We start from the raw sequence: 20,781 nt of genomic DNA on the forward strand, positions 1-20,781 counted from the left end.
TAATGTTATTTTTAGCAACATCATATGACCCCTTTAAATATATACATTTTTTGTAATGAAAAGTTTCATGGTTAATTTAAAAGTGATTAAAAAGGATTTCTCATTCATTTAAATGACATGATTATAATTATATTAGTAACACTAATAATATTTTGCTCATAAATAAGTGGAAACAAAACAGAAAGATCCAAACATCCTTATTGGTGAGTCAGGCATTACATCACAGAGTTAGAAAGCTACAGTCACAGGCTAACTACAATGTGACTAGGAACTGATAAGGAAGATGAGGACTTGCTCAGGAAATAATAGCGGTCATTTTTTCCATCATGACTTTTTAAAAACATCTTTTTCATTCTGACAGTTGTTGGTACATTTTGTAAACTTGCAGTTACTTTAGAAACCATTAAATGTACTGTTGGCTGAGGAAACGACTCGAATATTAGGAATTTGTTGCACACCATGATAAATGAACAAAAAAAATGAATAGCTGATTATTCTGTAAAGTAGGTTGATTGCTCCAACAAAATGTATTCACTAACCTGAATATATGAAAAATGTATAAAAATAACCTAACACAGAGGAAGCTAATATTCTACTGATATTTACTACTTTTATAATACCTCTTATATATTCACTATTTTCAGTATTCTCTGAATAGATTGGCATCTTTTCAACATAATCCATAGAGGCTTAATATCTCAGTTTTCAGTGGCTAACCAGGTAGTCAGGTCTTTATCTTTTATAAACAGCAGCTAATGTAATTCAGTGTGGCTCTGAGGAGGGGACTGTCATTTGCTCATCTTGTTATCTCCAAACAGTAGAATGCTAAATATATGTTTCTTTGGCATAGTTTATTAAAAAAAATAGATCTTGTATCAGACTCTCTAGGCCCTTCTGGCTGATGTTCAAAACATTGTTGCTTGCCGCATCAACACGAAGTATTGGTCATGGAGGAAGTGATCAATTACAAGTTAATTTTCTGAGCCTGGCTTTTGGTACTTTATTGACTATGTGGTTTTAGATTACAAATCGATGTTAATTGTAGCAGTGTGGTTAGGGTCGTATTGTACAGGACGTCTCGGGACGATGTGTGCAGGTGGAATTGCACTTATACTCAGTCGCTTAAAGGGCAGCTGACTGAACTTTCCCTTCTGATGATGAGCTTATCACTGTATTAAATTGAATAATAATATTGCCATTAATATGGAATTATTGTTAAAATGCTAAAAATGCATCAAATACAAGGATTTATCTGCCTTGAACAGACATATCCATTGGAGAACATTTCAAAACAATAACAGCAGTGCTACAGAAAAAAGCCTGCATTTAGATTTTAAGATTAGATTTAGTTTTCTCACAGAAGAAATCTTTAATTTCTAAATTTAAAACAATTATTTTTTTTTAAGATTTGTTTAATCTTTAACAGAGACCCTAAATACCTGCCCATCATCTCGGACTTCCACACCATTCAAGCAGAGTTTTACATGGTGTCTTACCTTGGTCTGTACCATGCCTGATCTCTGGTCCCTCAGGTGCTCCAGGGTAGCAGCAATATCAATCTCCTTAGCACCTGCAACAGAGACACATAACATGAGTTCAAAGTACTCCATAATCATAGATCATCTTGCACTCTCTCTTTAGCGCCCGCTTTTTCTGTGGAATTACATTCCCTTTACAATGTTGGACAAAGCTTATAGACTGTGTCTCTACCTTGTTTTTAGCTAGCCTTGTTTTAGTTAATAACTTCATGGCTTATTCTAGAAGAAAATAAGTCACTTTAAAAAAAAATAAATACAATAATAGCAGTGATAAAAATCTAATCTATAAAAACAGTAATTGTACATGCCTAAAAAAGCACAGAAAATGTGAGGTGCTTTGAGTTTTTTCTACCCAATCTGACTCTTAAAATAGTCAGGTCAGATTGATTCAGTCAGATTGATTCAGTTATATTACATAATATTTTTGACTTGAATAAAGCCATTCATTTAGATTTTGCAGGTCACCTGTTTTTACAGTCTTTTATACTTAGTTTATATTCGGCAGATTTAGCCAAGACCTGTAGATAATTTTAATTCTACCATGAATAATCACCTAAAATAAGAGATTCTGAGACAGTGGTTAATACCAGTAGAGCTCATGAAAACACAGATACTGAACCTGCACACAGTTTACATAAGGCTGCACTCATGTAGAGCTGTTGTTTTTGTCAATACAAATTTACATCTGCACTACTTTCTGAACCAAAACTGTAAGTGAATATGAAATTTTTCACATGGCAGTAAGAGTGAAAAGGCTGATTAGGAGAAATCCCCCTTTCACCTTTAGCTTGAATGACTTTTTCTACAGGTCCATTGTTATTTCTCCACATAAATGAGCGGAGAGCAGTCGAGGTCTAACAAGGCCTTATTTCTCATTCATTCATTCATTCTTCAAAAAGAAAAGAAAGACTACCCCCTCCCTTCTGCACAGATTGATAGAGAGCGAGAGAGTTTGAGGGCGAAGGAAAGAAAAATGCGGGAATCCTTATAGACACTTTCTGAAAGGGAGCGAGTGCAGCTGGGGTTCCAGCCTCAAAAGTGCTCCAACACTTTCATGTCTTAAGAAGTGCAAGATTCCGAAGTTTAGGGGGAAAGACAAGAGAGCGAGCAAAGGAGGGGGCATCTAACAAGAAAAGGCTTTGGAATTAAAACAGCATTCTTCACTAATTTACAATTCATTCCTAGAGATGAAGAAAAGCGAAAGAAAAATACGACGGGGTGTTTGAGAAAAAAGGGAGCGAGAGAGAGAGGAGGAAGACACGAAGAACAGGAGAGAGAAAAGGGGAATGGAAGAGGGAGATTTCTGTTGTTTAGGACTTTCTGGGGCTTTGATCACACAAGTGAGCACTGAAAAGTGGGCAACCTGGGAGCCCCTCCTCCTTCCCAGAGGGCAGACAAAAGGGAGATGGAGGGGGCCACCGAGGCTCCGGGCCCCTGACAGCATGGGAAAGAGGCACAAATGCGGAGACACTCTCCCTTGCATCTGGCCTTTGATTCCTCATTATGGAAAACGCTACAGACCATGGTCGGGTCAGGAGTAGGGATGGACTGGTGACCAGAATAGAGAAGGATGGGGGGAGGCAAATGCATGGGTGACCTCACCAGATGGGGTCAGGAAGAATGGAGAAATGATTGGACAGGTTATGAAGGCACCTTCTGTCTCCGTGGCTGGATTCACATGACTTGTTAAACTCGATGCAGCACTGAATGTTTAATACTTGCATGTGAAAAAGTCAACTGTAGTAAACCAAGCTAAAACCCTCACAGTTGCAAACACAAGGAGACATGCGGTATGACACGAGCCGCAAAAATCACATACTCTGTCTCTGTCCTTTCTCTGTCTTTCGCATTAGCCTTTTGAGAACCTTGGCCATTCATTAAAGACCTCAATCTTCCCCTAATGCACGACGAGACCTTCCTTGTGCGAAACGTTGTGTGTTATGACAGCACCTCCTCATCTGTGCCATGTGCTCTTACCTTTGGCCATTTTATTTAGAACCATGTCAATCAGGATGTAAGTTCCACTCCTTCCAGCGCCATCGCTGCAAATGAAGACAGAAACTCGTTATCTCTTCTGAGAAAAGACCAGACCTGTCTGAATGAACATTCAAGTGTGCCTGCTGAAACAAAAACAAAGCGTTCGTTTCTCTGTTGTGTTTCAGCTGCATTGTTTGCTGTTGCATCATCCTTCAGCATTCACAATAATTCTGTCAAAGACGTCTGCTGTCTGGTTTTCCTGTTCTTTGCAGAACTAAACTGTATTTGCAAAAAAAATGAAATAACACAACACAGTTCTTTTAAGAGCAAAAACAAAGCGTCTGAACACAGTGGGAATTTGAAGTGACTTGCAAAAGCATTTAAAACTTGTTTTACCTTCTGCGCAATCTACTAAATTGCGAGAACCAGCCAAACTCAGACGCAGTTGGATGGTAAACTGCATTCTGATTTGAAATCAAGGTTACTTTTCAAGACATGCAACTGAATATTATGAGTGTAATACTGAATAAATGTGTGTGTATGCCACTTTCTGAGGTTGCTCAGGATTAAGCACACACACACACACACACACACACAAAACACATTCAAGTGGGAGGTTTGGGAAATGAGAACTCTTTAGGGAAACTCTTCCCACTCCCCTGATATCATTCTGAATTATTCAAATATGCATGGCAGCTGTGAAGCCTGTCTTCCCCACAATGCACAACATGTTGGTCATTAACCCCTGGTGTTAAAGATCATTTGGCCACTATTTTAGTATACACAGACTCTCACATTCCTCAGATTCACACTGAGCGTAAAGGCCATCCATCAGCCATGTAGATATTCACTGAATACTTCATTTATTTTACCAGTGGATCTTTTCTACCAGAATCTGAGAGACGATTAAGATCACTGATAATTTAGACACACACACACATTAGTATTAGTATAGTGTCATAGTATTTTAGACTGATGCAACTAGCTTATAAATGCATTTTTTATATTATTGTTGTACTTGCCTGCAATGAACAATTATTGGACAAGATCTGCCCCGGTAGCACTTGTTAACCTTTCTGTAATGACAGAAAAAAAGAGGTCATTAATATTGGAAGTGCAAATAAGTAGATCACGAACTTATTCAATTGCCATTTTAGAAACTCTTATAAATATGAGCACATATAAACATATGACATTGCTTAATATCAAACACGTTACTGTCAAACCAGAGGACTTTCTAACATGTGTCTATCAAAATCATAATAAACCAAAAGGTCAATGTCAAACAAATAAAACAAATGGAGAGGTTGTTAAATCCACCACATTGTGACAAGTCATTAAGTAAATGATGTGTGGTTAGGTGTCATCCAAAACACATTAACCTTGCACAATTATAATGCCTTCAAAACCATAAGGCCTTGCAAAAATTTAAGGCACATAGGTGCTGTTGCCATGGAAAACTACTGTGTTAACTCATATTGTTTCGCTTACAACCCCCCGCCCCCCACCCCCACCCCACCCCAAAAACCCTGCTTTGTGCATACCTCAAGGTTGATTTCACAAGAGATACCAAAAGAGGTTTTTAAGATCAGATCTAAACGCTCATGGGATGACTTTCAATTCTAAAGCCCGATGCACGCATTTATATAATGTTATTTAAAGACAACAGTGTACGAAATTAACACTCGTCAAGAACCAAATGCAAAAACAATTGGCTTTGGTGAGTTTATAAAACAGAAATTATTAACTTTAACTTTATAAGGAACTACAACAGGTTACATGGTTGAAGTCAAAGTATATGAATGGTTATCTTACCTACACTGATGTAAGTGACATGCTCAATTAAAATAAAAGAAACAAAAACTATTAAAGAAAAAAAAAATCTCATTACTCGCATATCATCTACAGACTTTTAATTCTGTGGAAAAATTACCATGAGACGGATGCCTAAAGTTTTATTTTTCTTTTAGCAACACAAATGTGAAACATTCCTTGATTGTAATATTAATTAAAAAAAAAAAGCATGAGGGAAATAAATGGTTTTAATAAAAAATTCATTTTGGACCTTGAAATAAATATAAAATAAAGTCTGATGTTTCCTCCACAAGAAATGTGTAATAAAAGTGCTTTAAATATTTGCTTCTATGCAACTATCAGTTTTCTTTAAGATGGGGCAGATCTGAAAGAGTGCAGAGGGGACCATCATGCATTGGGCATTAGGGCAGCAGCGTGTGTTTTTAGGTAAACAGAGGGGCAGAGAAAAAGGGTGGGTGAGTGCAAGAAACAGGGACATCTGGTGAGTTTGAGATACAGGTGGGGAGGCAAGGAAAAATCAAGGGCCTGGAAGAGGAGATACAGTTTCCAATGATCACTTTTGTGACTATGCAACTGGGCTCATATAACTAGCTGCAACATCACAAAAATGACACTGGCAACCGCTAATTAGCTGGCCAACGGAAAAACAAGCGAGGTGAGTGAGCAGCGTTTGACAGATTCTGTGTGAGTCATGGAAGTGTATGAGACAAGACTGTGTCACAGGCCTTTAGGGAGATATTCAGAATGGCAACAGAAACCAGAGCAAGTCAAAGAGAAGCACCAGGGTTAAAACCATCTCAGCAAAGCCTCAATGCTCAAGGTGTCATTGAAACTTTGGGAGATTTTTTTTTCTACAGTGAAAAGAATATTCAGAACACTTTGGGTCTCAGAATGGGAGTGATAAGTCAGAATCAAGGATAATATGTCAATCATCAGCGAGACTGCAGATAGCAGATCAGACCCACCCTATTCATTTATCAGGGCACATTTATCACCCTATTATTTATCAGGGCACAAGATCCAGCATCAGCATTCAAGATCTAAATGCTTTGTGCATGATCCAACAGTCTCCCCATGATTCCAACAACAGAATCAGCACTGCAAATCTGACGCTTTAGAAATGTCAGCACATACATTTTAATCTCATATGACAGGTAACTCTTAATTCACCTGCACATACAAAAAATAAGACATTTGCCCAAAGAATACACTGTGTATAGTAGCTATAAGGAGAACCATTTGAAACCGAAAGCATACTGCTCCCCTCTATCTGTAAAATGGTTACATAAATGATGGATATACCATAATTCATGAATGTAAGCAAATCAGAGTGAGCTGCACAGAGCTCTGAGTCAACAACAGGAAATTCTCCAAAAGATCTAAAAGACTCTAAAAATAAAAGACTCTAAAAATACAAAGCAGACAGTCTGAAATGTAACATGCCAACATCATTTCCCTACATTCCGTGGTGAAGTAGTGGGATTAATAAACTAAATGTAACAGCACAGCAGAACATCTGCTAAAATTGGTTAACTCTGCTTGAGCATGAACAACGAAACTAGAAGACCAAAATGGATCATCCTATTGCAGGTATATATCCGCCTGTGCCAGGGTTGTTAAATTTCTTTAAGGTTTTACCCCAGAGGCCTATTGCATTTCTTCAGAACGCTCACAGCAGGTGAAAAATGAGGTAGGCATATACTGCCGTTGGCTTTCCTTTCACTACTGTTTTAATGCTGAACATTTCACATTCAATTGGAGTGTTTAATTTAATAGAGATTATTGTGTAGGGACTACCATGCACACATATAAGGATCTGGAATACAAAAAAGTCTTTGAACTAAAGGGCTAGATTTTATTTCTTCAAAAACATACTCTCTGTTCTTTCTAAACCTACAGGCTGAAGGTAAATGAACAAAAACTTGCTAGGAAAATACAGTAAGTACATTGGCCCAAACCTTGATTAAGACGAAAACTGCATAGGTAAGCATTCATACAGCAGCTGGACACATACCTGCGGAAGTCCAGCAAGGTTCTAGCTGACTCTGGAACATTCTGGTCCATCCAGGACAAGAAGTGGAATTGAGTGACTGTGCGGGTCTCATTAGTCTGGATGTTCTTCAGGTAGAAACTGCGCACCAGGAAATCATCACACCAGATATGCTCAGAGACCAGATTTACCTTCAAGAACATAAGGAGAGTGTGATTTTACACTATCACTGGAACATCCTGTAATATAATAGGCATGAAGTTGTCAAGGTTCAAAATCGAATTTAAGATTTTTTAGATTCAGCATGTATAGTGCTAACAAACACAGACAAAGCTTGTAGGAAAGACTGTTATTTTGGCACAACTAATAGGGTAATTATGGAACATTTTCACACTTCCAGGGCTCTCAGAAGTAGAAGTTGTCATAGTTGGTGAACTTCTCTAATGGTAAATGGAAACTACAACAAATATATTTTTGAGATCCCATTTACTCCAACAGCAAAAGGAAAAATCCACGATAGCATTTCTAAGATTTTCCAAAAGAGAGAAGAAAAAAAAAAACATTGAGATTAATTACGGTAGTTAGAAGAGAGAGATGTCAAATTTGCTGTTAATCCCTGTCACTCACTCACTTTTATTAGAAACTCACACAGCAGCGTTTAATAGTTTTCTGAATTTTAATGCCAAGGTAATATAAAACAAACTATATGAATGTGTTATGAACGTACATACATATACATATACATATACATATATATATATATATATTTTTTTTTTTTAAAGATAATATATAAAAAAACATTGCTAATTTAAGGTTAATAGATGTGGAAACGCATCATCACAGTCTGTGAAAAGGGTCCATTGTCTTTATATTTAGGTAAGGTATATTAAAAGCCTGAAATAATAATAATTAAAAAATCATCACTCACAAACATAAAACCAGTGCCCACAGGAGCTTTACCTCATATATGTGGTAGAGGTCCGAGCCTTCATCAGGCCAATACTGTTGACACTGTTTGATCCCGTTTTCAGCAAGAGGTGTCAGCATGACAATAACCACACAGCCACTCTCACAAACCATCTACACAATAGAGCAGAAAATGCTAAATCAATGTTACAATATAGACAGGGGAGGGCAGCCAAAAATAAATTCTCAAGACAAAAAAATTCCCTCCTTTATGGAAAGACTGGATTCAGAGAGTTAAGCTTTTCAGTGGAGCTCACTTTAAACATAATTGGTCTTAATAACTCAACCCCACTCGTCACTGTAATCGAGGTTTAGTTTAGTCTTCCAGCCCACCTCTTTATCTCTCGATCTCCCCTTCTCCTTCCTTGTATACGGAGCCTCCTCAGCCGTGCTCCATTTCCCCTAATCACACTTTTACTGTGTCCTTCAATCACGGAAAGGCCCACTGCGGCCATTAGGAAAATAAGGGAAACACTGACTTTTATGGTAGCAATAAAATACAATGATCCTGCTCATAAAATAATCAAACTCACGTGCCACACGTCCCCACAGAGTCATTAACAGAGAAATGTAGAGACATTACACCATGGTAAAAGTGGTTAAAAAAGCAATATAAAGTTATCATTATGAATATGTTATCATTTTTAATCTCACAAAACACTGGAGATGAAATTGCTGAAAAATATGAGAGAATGGTGGCGATACAAAATAGCTTTCATTGAATTTAGTATTTAATCGTTTTTTTAGCTTACATTATTAGCTACAGGAATAAAGACAGAAATGTGTTTAGATGCTTATCACTGTATACATTAAAAGTCAAATGATGTTATTCAGCAATATAAAAAAAACATTTCTTGTGTAGTTTAAAATTTTCTGACTGAGGAGCTCATATACAAAGATCACAACACTTGATTCTTTCATACAGGAGTGGGAACTGAAGGTCATTGGAGGAGCTTGCACTAATGTTCCAGACCAGGTGATCAAATATTGTTGAGTTTGAGCTTTGCAGTGCAATATGGAGAAAAGGTCAAACAAAACCAACAAACATGCTTCTGAAAACTCTGCAGAGAACAGGAATGAGTGCTCTGTGCTTGGTCAGAATTCTGAATAAAAATTGCACAAAGCGACAATTGAATATTCCGTGAATAAAACTTGAAAGATGTAGAAGTTCCTTCCCCACCTGAGGAAAACTTTTCATAACATTATGCAAAGATAAAAAAACAAAAACGATCTTTTCTGACGTGGACAAATCTCCAATTCTGACATTCATATTAAAACATCCCGTTGTAACGTGGACCTAAAGCGAATCATCACTTGTCTTTAGGAGTTCAGTGGAAATAAATGTTTCCAGAGAAGTACATCTAAAAAGACTTAAAACACCAATATGTCATATTCAGTTTTGTTAAACTACATTTTTATAATAATCACTTTAATCATTAGTTTCTGTTTGGATGTAGACCAGCAAATTTTTAATGAATGACTTCAAAACTGTGAACAACATGAATGCTTAGCACTAATTAACACTGTTTCTATTTTTTTTTTGTGAATGCCAAATTAGAGAAAGTCTTACAACCTCAAGCCATGCCTAACGAAGGAAAAGGTTTGCACTTAACATATAAGTACATATGCATGTATATACGTGCCCTTTATTAAGGAGAAAACGTATAGGTATGAATCATCTTTTCATTAATGAGAAGAAACAGAGACAATGACATCACTACGTTAATTGACAGGGATTAATGTACTCAGATTGAATTTAAATAGAACTTTTAATGGCCTTTTTTGGATTCAGAACTGGTCCGACTGTCTATAATTCATCTGCATGGAATTAAATCAATTTAGATCATTAATTTTCTGCCAGTAATTGACAAAATGACATATTCAAACAACCAATAACATCAATTAGTGTACACCCACATCTGTTAGTAAACACAGCTTTGTGATTATAGAGGGTCAAGTGACAGCGACACATTACCACGGTCAATTTATTAAAATGTAGATTATGGTTTGTCTGTAACACCATCTACTTATCAAACCTTCAAAAAAAACAACAACAACAATAAAACAAGCACAAAAGCACAAACATGAAACAAAGAGAAAACACGTTCAAAGCTGCTGCTATCTGCTGGTTGGAAAATATTAATTGAGTTAAAAACATCCTACACATGCCAGCAAAAAGCATTTAGGTGTTTCTTAAAATCAACTGAGCAATTAACACTGTTTCTAATATGCAAACAAATAAATAAAAGCACTAAAATCTATTTGTTATAATCAAAACTATTATAGTGAGAGACATTCTCATTCAAAGCAGAAAAAGCTCGGACGTATTACATAAAGATCCTAACTTTAAAATCTTATCTTATCTGTTTGGTAACCATGGTAATTTCAGTTAGGACCACATTTAGGACAAAAGCTATTACAGAACAGCGTTTCCTAAGTGTGTTTTCTTATCTTAACTACAGATAGGAAGTGGGTATTACAGAAACCTCCTAACTTGACAAAAACTCCTAAAAACTGTCTTAACTTTAGGACAACCCCACAGCTGTCCTAACTTCAAAATTATTTGAAATCGAACGGAAAAACCGCTTACAATTGCGCTGTCCAATAATGGTATTACATTTATTAATAATTGAAAATGAAGAACGGAGATGTTTAATGGTAGAAAGACTCTTGGAGGACCCTGAAGATGTGTTACATTTTGATGACAAAACACTTATAAGTAATTACAGACATTATATTACAGTTAGCACAGGAACTGCAACCAGCATTGCAGAGACTAACAAAGCGTCACGGAGCATTAACGGTTATAGTTCAAAGACTGATTAATGCCTTACGTTTTTTTGCAAAAGGCGATTTTCAAAGTGAAGTAGCTTCTATTATTTTGTTTACCTCATCAGCAGCTCGCGCAGTGTTGGTTGCTTGGTAACAGACCTGAGAGTGGATTGTCGAGCTTGATTTCCTAACTAGAAATAAGATACGATTTTGTAAGATAGGATAAGAATCCCAAATCAAGTTAAGATTTGCTTCTGTAATACGAATTTCTGAAAAATCCTAATTTAACATATCACATCTTAAGTTAAGACCTAAGATAAGAAACTTTCTGTAATACGCCCCCAGATCCTCACTTGTATTTTCAGCACTGACACTGTGCAGTGAGGAATCCCAAACCTTATGGGACCTTTGGCTCTCCTAATTAAGGTAATATGGTGATGTTCGTGAAGCAGCTTTCTGAGTGCAGATGGAAAGTGTCCTTTTTGCCCTTAACATGACCAAAATAGGCCCAGTTTTGCCTTATTTGAGAGTTCATATGGTGCACAGATGCTTTCACAATATATTTCAAGTTCTCAATTTGCTTTTACAGATAGATATTGAAACCAATATGAACGCAAAAGCAATTCTTGCTAATGGATTTGCCTAAGTCTAAAATGGTAAAAAGGATCTATCTACTCAGAATAGTGGTTTTGAATCATGAATCATTAACCTAACATTTTTATTCTTGCACTTGTGTTTTATCCATATGGATTAGACGTGGACAACACTGAGTATCTTACCTGCCAGAAGTCTGCCACTGTGGAGGGAAGAGGACCTTGAGCGCTGATATAGGCTGGGTTTCGGGGGTCATGGTCCATCTTAAAAGTGAAAAGACAGAGTAAATATTTCATGAATATTCATGAAACGAACATTTTCAATTAATACTGAAAATAAAACACTTAGCAGTCTGTTGATATAATATATCTACTCTACAGAAGATCAAAAACAATATAGCTGCATGTTGGAAAGGATGCAAGTTTCTGCTCTCCTCTGACACGAAGCCTCTATGTAAACTGCACTTTTTATGTAAACTGTTTCATTGATCTTATTTATTTGCTTTCTGAGCATTTCTTTGGTCCGCTCCAATCTTTGGGGAAGGGGTAAACAAACTTGCTGCCAAGAGAAACAGAATGTCCACGATTTCTGTTTGGAGTTAAAAAGCTTGAGAGAAAAAAAAAGGAAAAGCAAATCAAATAAGGAGAAGGCACAGAGGTCTGTCACTAATGAGAGCAGTTGTCTCTCTCACGACCACCTCCCCTCTCCCGACCCCTCTCTCCTGTCTGTCTCATTTTTATCTACTCCATATCCACTCTCTCTTCCATTTCTATATCGTTCTAACATCTCCAGTCACCCCTTCATCCTCTCTCTCCCCTGTCTGTCCTCTCCGAGCATGTGCATTCTTTAATACCTCTGATTAAAGCCGGCTCTGGGAGTAAAGCAAGGCATCTCTCTAATCAAACGCATTTATTGATGAGAAGCTCAGTGGCTGGAGGTGGGTGTCTGTGTGTAATTGTGTGCCTGTCTGAGTGAAAGCTGTCCTGATGGAAAAAAGCTAATGATGGAAAGAAAAAAAAAACTTGATATGGTTATGGACTATGACATTCATAATGCACCAGCCACGATTAAATAATGACAGGCAAGAGCTTCACCAGCACTTCAGCTAATCAGCAGCAAAACCATAACAAGCAACAGAAGATTTTAAACCGCAGCAAAGGGACAATCCACCTCTTTTAACTTATTTAATCTAATAGGTTTGCAAACTGTCAAACTGTCAGTGTTTCTCAACCTTTTTTCCATCAGTAAGACTCAAGTATCTCTTCACTGACACAAACCAGAATGTGTTCACTGTTAAAAGTGGTATCTTTAATTGTTACCATAAGGAGCTGTCTCTACCTGATCTAACCCTTAAATGTAGTTTTGTATAACCCCATGTATTTACATTGATTCGTTTTTTGACTTGCATAAAACCAACTAATTTAGATTTTACCAAATGAAGAACATTCTTAGATTTAACATTTTGTTCTGTTCATACTAATACTTCATATTACCTTAATATTATTTTTTAAATAATATCATACTGAATTAAATTTAGCATTATTACAAATTTAATTTAACATTATAACATTAATATAAAAAAAATATACTTTTTATTGTTTTCTTAGTTTTGATGTATACCGTCTTTGCTTCATGTTTACTTTTGTTTTTCGTTATTTTTTCTCTGTTTATCTTTATATATTTTAAGCACAGTCTTTGGAGCAAATCAGATTTACATTTCACTGCAGGTTGTATTCTGTATGTAACTGTGTATGTGCCAAATAAAAATCAAATTTTGAATCTACTGTGGATGGAAAACAAGCCCAAGAAGTCACACATATATTCTGGGGTACACGTAAACTCGATTGGCAATTACTGATTTATGCAGTACAGGAGAATGGTCAGAATGGGGCATGCTATTGATCAATTCTTATTTATTAATCCGTGTCTACAAGCTGTGATGACCACAATTCAGAATTTAGCTCTTATTATCTGTGTCTGATGTATGGCATCCAGTCTTTCGCTCTGACCATTAGTCCACAAAGAACATCAACACATTATTCTTCAGGTCTAAAAGAAAAAAAGAAGCAAAAAAATAAAAAAATAATAAATAAATAAATAAATCACTGATTACAACATCCTGTCCGCACTCATATTAGAGGAAAGATATTATGGTCTGGATGCATTACCAGAGAACATCCTCCTGACCTGAAATGAAATGCCTCCTTACAAAAAGAAGTGAAAGCTGTCATCAGATTGGAATGTGCTCATTTTGAGCTGTAACAAAAGCGTGTTTGCTGTAAGGGGGTAAGGTATGCAGTCTTGTTAGGGTGTCAGACCTGGGCTTATTAAATGAAGGAAGGAGAGAGTGGACGAGACTGTAACACAAGCTCCAAACACTTCTAGAATTCCTGCTGCTCTTTCATGTGTATGTGTATGTGTGTGTCCTTGAAGCTTCAAGCTAAGGTCATTTAAAAAGTATAGTCCTTCTGATAAATGTGGCCATTTTTCACATCCCAAAAGTTCTGATTTGATGAATATTTCACCACATCGATCAAATGCTACAGCTATCTGTGTGAGTGTGTGCTTGATAGTGTGCATGTCTGTCTTTGTGAGTGCGTTTGGGAGTACATATGACTTTAAAGCACAAAAGCCGATCACAAAGCCTTTCAAAACTTTTGCTAAAGTAATTGCATGGTTCAGTACTTCTGCACTAATTTCTCAATAGCTTCACAAAAAGATCAAACACCACTGAATGAGAGAGACAGATTCAAACCCCATGGTTACAGTGAATGACACGCACACCCATTAGCATGGCAGAAAATGGATATAATTGCTTTGCACAACCTTAATTGTTGGCAAGGGCAATTTAAGGGTAGAACAATTATATATACACAAGCTGGCTAATGCCGGCAGTCTATATGAACCTGTTTTTTGACTACCCGCTCTCTATAAAGGGTGTTATTATAGTCGATTTGTCATTTCACACTCGGAGAGATTATCATACTCTTAAAGTCTAATTACTTTAAGAGATCAGAGACTTTTAGCAGTTTATCAGTAAATTCAGCATCCTCTGATGCTCAGTAAGGGAAAAAAATCAAAGAAAGAAGAAGATTAGGGCAAAGTATGATTTGTTCACATGATACATTACCTTGATATGTGAAATATTATTTATAGCGAAACAAAATTATTAGGAGTCAAGATTGATGGAACAAAACAAAGAATGTAATATTGTTAACCTGGTTTAATTTAGTCAGTATTACTGAAAGGAATGAAGCATTTCTAAATATCATCCAAAAAGCTTTATCTGCACTACTCATACTTTTTTTGTGTTTGTATGACTGAAAGATAGAGAAATAGAGATCCAGAGCATAACTCCAGATCCAGAGCATAACCCCAAACAGTCACCAAATCCAAAAGAAAGGGTGTTGGTGTGAGGAGGTTGTGAAAAATATCACAAATGATTTACTTTGAGGCCTTTTTCTTTCTTGCAGCTAATGAGAAAGAAGCTACAAACATTGACAGACATAATTATCACAGTTTTTGAAACGCACATTGCCAAATCCCTGCTGCGCTTTAATTACCGCGCCTCCATGCATTTGTCTCTGCACCAGCAGATCAGTGCACCCAACCCCGACTTCAGCGTGAAACGCTCGAGGAGGGAGGGCTGACTCTCTTGTGCCTTTTGTTTCATCTTTTGACGAGTTGGAGTCCAAAAATAACAGCATGTAAAAATTACTCAGTTTGACTTTCTCAGTGTGATATTGCTGCACAGGTATTATACTGATTAACATTATGTGTATGTACTGATTAAGGGGCCAAAACAAAAATTATTGTGTCTGTGATGGAGATGAAATCACAGTGTTTGTTTTTAAAGCATTCGTGTGCTCTGTGTCTTATGTTACGCACACAAAAAGCTTACATTGATAGACAAGCCTTCCTTTTGGCTCATAATGTTTGTCATGTTTATTTTTGTTCTAGAAATGAATGATTGACTATTTGAACCTACTTTCATGAGTTTTTTTTCTTTGTGTTTTCTCAGTCTCTCAGTGTCTGTGCTTCTACATATACATAAAAGAGCATATTTAACAGTCTGAGAAAGGTCGGTGTTGATCCACAGAGTAAAGAAGGGAAGCAGAAAGGGGGAACATGTCTATGAGCAAATAAATAAAATATAACAGCAAGCCTCCAATTTCAAAGGAGAGGTTAAAATAGACCTGGCATAGTCCAAACAATTGGCACAAACAGACATAAACACTGTATTTCAAAAAGAGTAATGTGAACAACCTGTGAGAGGTGTTTTCACTCCCATTAATGGACATGATGCGTAAATATGTAAATAACGAGTGTGGCTACTTACAATGGGACTGGCGTTGATGTAATCAGATCTGGATTGGTTATTCTCCGGCTTCAGGATGACCCTGGAGTGATCATCTACAGTATTCAGAGACAGACAGACCGATGATGACGTAACTACTAGAGCATCAACAATTCAATAACACACTTCTCTTAAACATGTGATCACTCCTTTAGTAGAGAATGCACGTTTTTATAAAATTGAAAAGGATACAAAGTTCTGATCAGTGTATGATTAGAAGAGGCCCCTGACTTTTTAATTAATCAAAACAGAACATATTAGCCTGTGACAGGCTGTGCTGCCGTCCTACGGCATAGAAACAAATATAAATTCACTCGAGGCAGATACAATTTGCGAAGCACTCACACACAAGGACGCCGTGTGGGCGGTTGCGCTGGACATTCTGTTCCTCCTGACCCACCGCACATGCTGCTGGCTCAGCCTGGTAACTACAGAGAGCCTCCCACTCCTTATCCAAACGATCTTTATTCTGCAGGTGATCCTCCATATACGACTGCACATGGGAGAAAGACACAGAGACAAAAGTTGCTTGAAAGGTCCTAATGATGTTATAGCGAATAAAATATTTCCTGTAACATGCATTCCAGCCCAGACAACATATAAAAGAATGACGCACATATATAGCAGAGGATTTCAGTTCAATGCAGGGTTACATTTGTTGTTTATACAACGTATACAAGAGCATGAACCATATTTCTTGTGCTTATGCATTTCATGTGTCATTTGCCTTTCTGTGTAAACGTTTTTGAATTAAGTCTCTGTCCCTCCCCTAAATCCGGTGAGTAAAAAAGCTCCATAGCAAGTTTCCATTCGTATACTATAATCCAGCTTTACCTCCAAGGCCAACCTATCGCTTTCTGTGCTTTCTTTCTATCCAACAATACAATCACTCACCTATCCACCTTCAGACAGAAAAGAGCCCAAACCCGCTCAGCACGGGAATCGTAGACAGTAATCCTAAACACGCACCACAAAGGAGGAGAGAGAGAGAGAGAGAGAGAGAGAGAGAGAGAGAGGTAGAGAAAGGGGGGTTGCAGGGAGGGGGCTTGTCCTGACAATCACACATGCAATTAAGACTCCTGAAAGGCCTGGGCACGCCAGTGCCTCTTCAGCCTGCTTCAATCACTCCTTTTCACTGCTTGCACAAATGCTGATAAGATTGTCTACGCTTAAGCTGCCTTCCCAAGAAGCCCAAATTGAATTCAACTGAGACAAAGGGGAGTGGAGGGAGAGACAGAGACAGAGACAGAGAGAGAAAGAGAGAGAGAGAGAGACAGACAGAGAGCTCAGAGGACTGTGTTGCTGGCCAGAGTGTAAGAGCGTAAGTGTTGTTTGGCGGTTGGTGTCTTGTTTTTTGGCTGCTTATTTCTGGCCTCCCATTGTTAACCCACAAGAAGGGGTTTACCTTGTGCATGTGGGCATGTGAATGTGTGTTTATGAGTTTATTGTGTGAAAACAAATTACACACTCATAACCTAATGTCAAGAATCCTCTTGGCCCGTACACAGACAACACTCCGTAATCTCAGAGGGCTTTGACACACAATGTTCCTGCATGCCAAAAGTGCCCTTTTAAAACATTTTAAATATATAATTTATAGTACATCAATGTCTTCATGTACACCAATATCACTGCTATATATACATTCTCTTATATGTATTTTTTCTTATTTGACTAGCATTTTGCACTCCTCTGAACAGTGGGCATGTGTGTGTGAGACCTTGTTTTAAGAGATGATGAACCGTGTGACAAGTCGCTTAATTAAAGACATTATGGTTCATATGGAATTAATGATTTGGTGAAGGAGAAAAGACTTTGATTAAATGCCACTGTAATAAGATTAACTTAAAGAGGAGAAAAAATGGGGCCAATGGCCAAGAAAATCTAGGTGTCAGAAGGCTTTCCTTTTAGTTTAAAGACACAAATACCATTGCTATCATTTTAGAGCACAGCTATTACTCAAATTTTCCATAACAGCTACAGTACTAGGTTTGGGGTCGGTAAGATTCAAAAATATATATATTACAATTTTAAATAACTGTTTTATATTCAAACATATTTTAAAATATAATTTATTCCTGTATTGGTGTAGCTGAATTTTTAGCAGTCATTACTCCAGCCATCAGTGTCACATGATCCATCATAAATCACTCTAATATGCTGATTTGGTGCTCAAGAAACATTTCTTATTATCGATGTTAAAAACATTGTGCTGCTTAATATTTTTGTGGAAACCAGGATAGGATTCTTTGATGAATAGAAAGATCACATTTCTTATTTGAAATAAAAATGTTTTGTAACATTATAAAAGTCTTTTTCACTTTTGATCAATTTAATGGGTCCCACTTTATATTAAGAGGCCCTAATACACCGGTTACTTACATAGTAACTAGATGAGTACATAGTATGTAACCACAGTGTAAGTACACATTGGTACATAGTATCTACAGCTGTAATGTTTGTGTAACTACACACATGTAACAACCCACTGAATGGTTTGTGTAAGTACAAATGTGTAACAGGACATTGGTAACAACACTTTTTGGTAATGAAAGTACAAATGTGTAACACCCATCTCCTCCCTCTGGATCAGATTGTTCCAATTACTCTTATATATATTGTTGTTACAAAATGTAGTTATATACTGTATGTCCTGTTACACGAGTACTTAGTGAAGTGAAAAAAAAGTGTTGTTACCAATTTCCTGTTACACATTTGTACTTACACAAACCATTCAGTGGGTTGTTACATGTGTGTAGTTACACAAACATTACAGCTGTAGATACTATGTACCAATGTGTACTTACACTGTGGTTACATACTATGTACACATCTAGTTACTATGTAAGTACACATGTATCAGGGCCACAAAATAAAGTGGGACCATTTAATGTGTCCTTGTTGAATAAAAGTATTATATTAATTTCCTTAATTTACTCCAATTGTTTGAACAGTACTGTAAATACATGAATAATAATGCACAAGAATAATAAAAAATCTCCTGCACAACAATCATACTAAGTCATGATCTCTACTGATCTCTATTCTAACTTAACTTAACTAACCAAAGCACTTTTCCACAAAACCACTACCATTTTACCAGCGTAAACAGTGACAGGCAGTTGCGCTTAAAATGTTCTCATCCTTTAAGTTACATATCACAAGAGAATTAAATTACCCAGCAATCAGTTTACTTCTCCAGTTCTGCATCTGCCTGAATGCCATGAATGGACAAACGGCCACTGTAAGTGGCCACATATGGCTGTTATGAGGACAATTTGCTCTTCTTGAACATACATCTGACCTTCTGGACAGAAGTTTTTCATTATTTTCTCCTTTAGTTTTCTTGTTTTTATGTTACAGATGGTTGATGGAGCATCTGCCTATGTGTGTGTGTTTCTGAGACCATATGTAACAGTAACTCTCTCTATTTGCCTTCTCTAATACCTCCTCTATTAGCAAGATGATGCATGATTTAATCAGAGACAGAGGGATTTGGCAACTAGCCAACCATTTAATCACTGAGGTACTTCTCCCTGACAGACAGCAGACCCTTTTCTCTCCATTCACACTGAAAAAAAAATCACCCCACCTCTTCTTTAAGCAATGTCAAATAAGCACTAAATACTACAGGGTATTGATGGCTTTCAAAAAAAAAAAAAAAAAAAAAAAGGCAAAACCTGTCTCTCTCCCGCATAATCTTTCACCACGTCCATGCTGCACATGGAATAATAAACACAGAGTGCAGTGAAGCAACAGCAGTGAACTGTGGCGCTGTCCAAGGTTCTGAATTAGTTCTTCATGATCCCGCAGTAGCTATATATAATAAAAAGGTCAGATATCTGGGCTAAATCTCACAGTGTGTCCGAAATCACATTCTGTCTGAGTAGGTACTACTCAGACTTACTACGCAACCAGTAAAAAAGTATGTAGTATGAACCAAATTCTGGTGATGCTGACCTACAGCGTCAGTAGTGTCACTGCCAATCACAAATCCTCTCCTGTGGCCTCATGGGATAGTAAAGTGTCCATCGAATGCACCCTTTAGAATCTCGCCATAAGTAGTAGGTCATCTGCGTACTTTTCGTCTACTGCGTTTTGAATACTTTGTATTTGGACTAGGGCTGTAGCTATCGATTATTTTAGTAATCGAGTATTCTACATATTATTCCATCGATTAATCGAGTAATCGGATAAGTAATTTTTCTTTATTAAAGAGCAATACTAAATATGCAAGAGATAATAAGATAGATCTCTTAAAAGAAACAACTAATTTGTTTTCTTTTTTAGAAAAATGTTAATTTGTATTGCTGAAATTGCATACATTAATAACCGTGAAAACTAAACCCATTTAATGTATTTAATTGCCAAATTGCATTCAAAATGCACATACAAATATATCTATAAAAAATTAAATAAATAAAAATACAAAAATCTATTTCACATTACTTTAAAAAAGGTAAACAGTACAAACTAAAACTAAGGCATAAATCAAAATAATAGTAATAAAAATAATAACAATAATACCTAAACATTCCATTTATGTCGTGCAACTTAACTTTCAAGTTTCAGCCTAACTAAAGCTCAAGCATGACATAAGCCTTTACTGTCTTCTTGGAAGGCTTTGTGGCTTTTGTGAGAGGCAAAAATCAGTGGACAGGAAGGTAACTTGGAACAAGAACAAGAGATCATACACAATTTTTAAACAAATTTTTCTGCAACATGAAATTAGAGTTATTTGGAGAATAAACCCTCTTAAATGTCTCTATACG

The 20,781-nt window shown here is 36.8% G+C and overlaps 1 protein-coding gene across 1 annotated transcript in view; it reads right to left on the reverse strand.

Moving 5' to 3' along the window:
- The window catches only part of LOC107653275 (receptor-type tyrosine-protein phosphatase N2-like), a 64,541-nt gene that overhangs the window by 2,960 nt on the left and 40,800 nt on the right, over positions 1–20,781 (reverse strand). Inside the window, exons 5-12 of the mRNA XM_016439944.1 lie at positions 16,355–16,502; positions 15,992–16,065; positions 11,838–11,915; positions 8,281–8,400; positions 7,345–7,511; positions 4,538–4,591; positions 3,516–3,580; positions 1,497–1,570 (exon numbers count right to left, since the gene is read on the reverse strand). Coding sequence (XP_016295430.1) covers positions 1,497–1,570; positions 3,516–3,580; positions 4,538–4,591; positions 7,345–7,511; positions 8,281–8,400; positions 11,838–11,915; positions 15,992–16,065; positions 16,355–16,502 — 780 coding nt within the window. The remainder of the gene's footprint in view (positions 1–1,496; positions 1,571–3,515; positions 3,581–4,537; positions 4,592–7,344; positions 7,512–8,280; positions 8,401–11,837; positions 11,916–15,991; positions 16,066–16,354; positions 16,503–20,781) is intronic.

This window comes from Sinocyclocheilus anshuiensis, unplaced genomic scaffold, assembly GCF_001515605.1.
Source record: "Sinocyclocheilus anshuiensis isolate Anshui unplaced genomic scaffold, SAMN03320099.WGS_v1.1 scaffold219, whole genome shotgun sequence".
NCBI lineage: Eukaryota > Metazoa > Chordata > Actinopteri > Cypriniformes > Cyprinidae > Sinocyclocheilus > Sinocyclocheilus anshuiensis.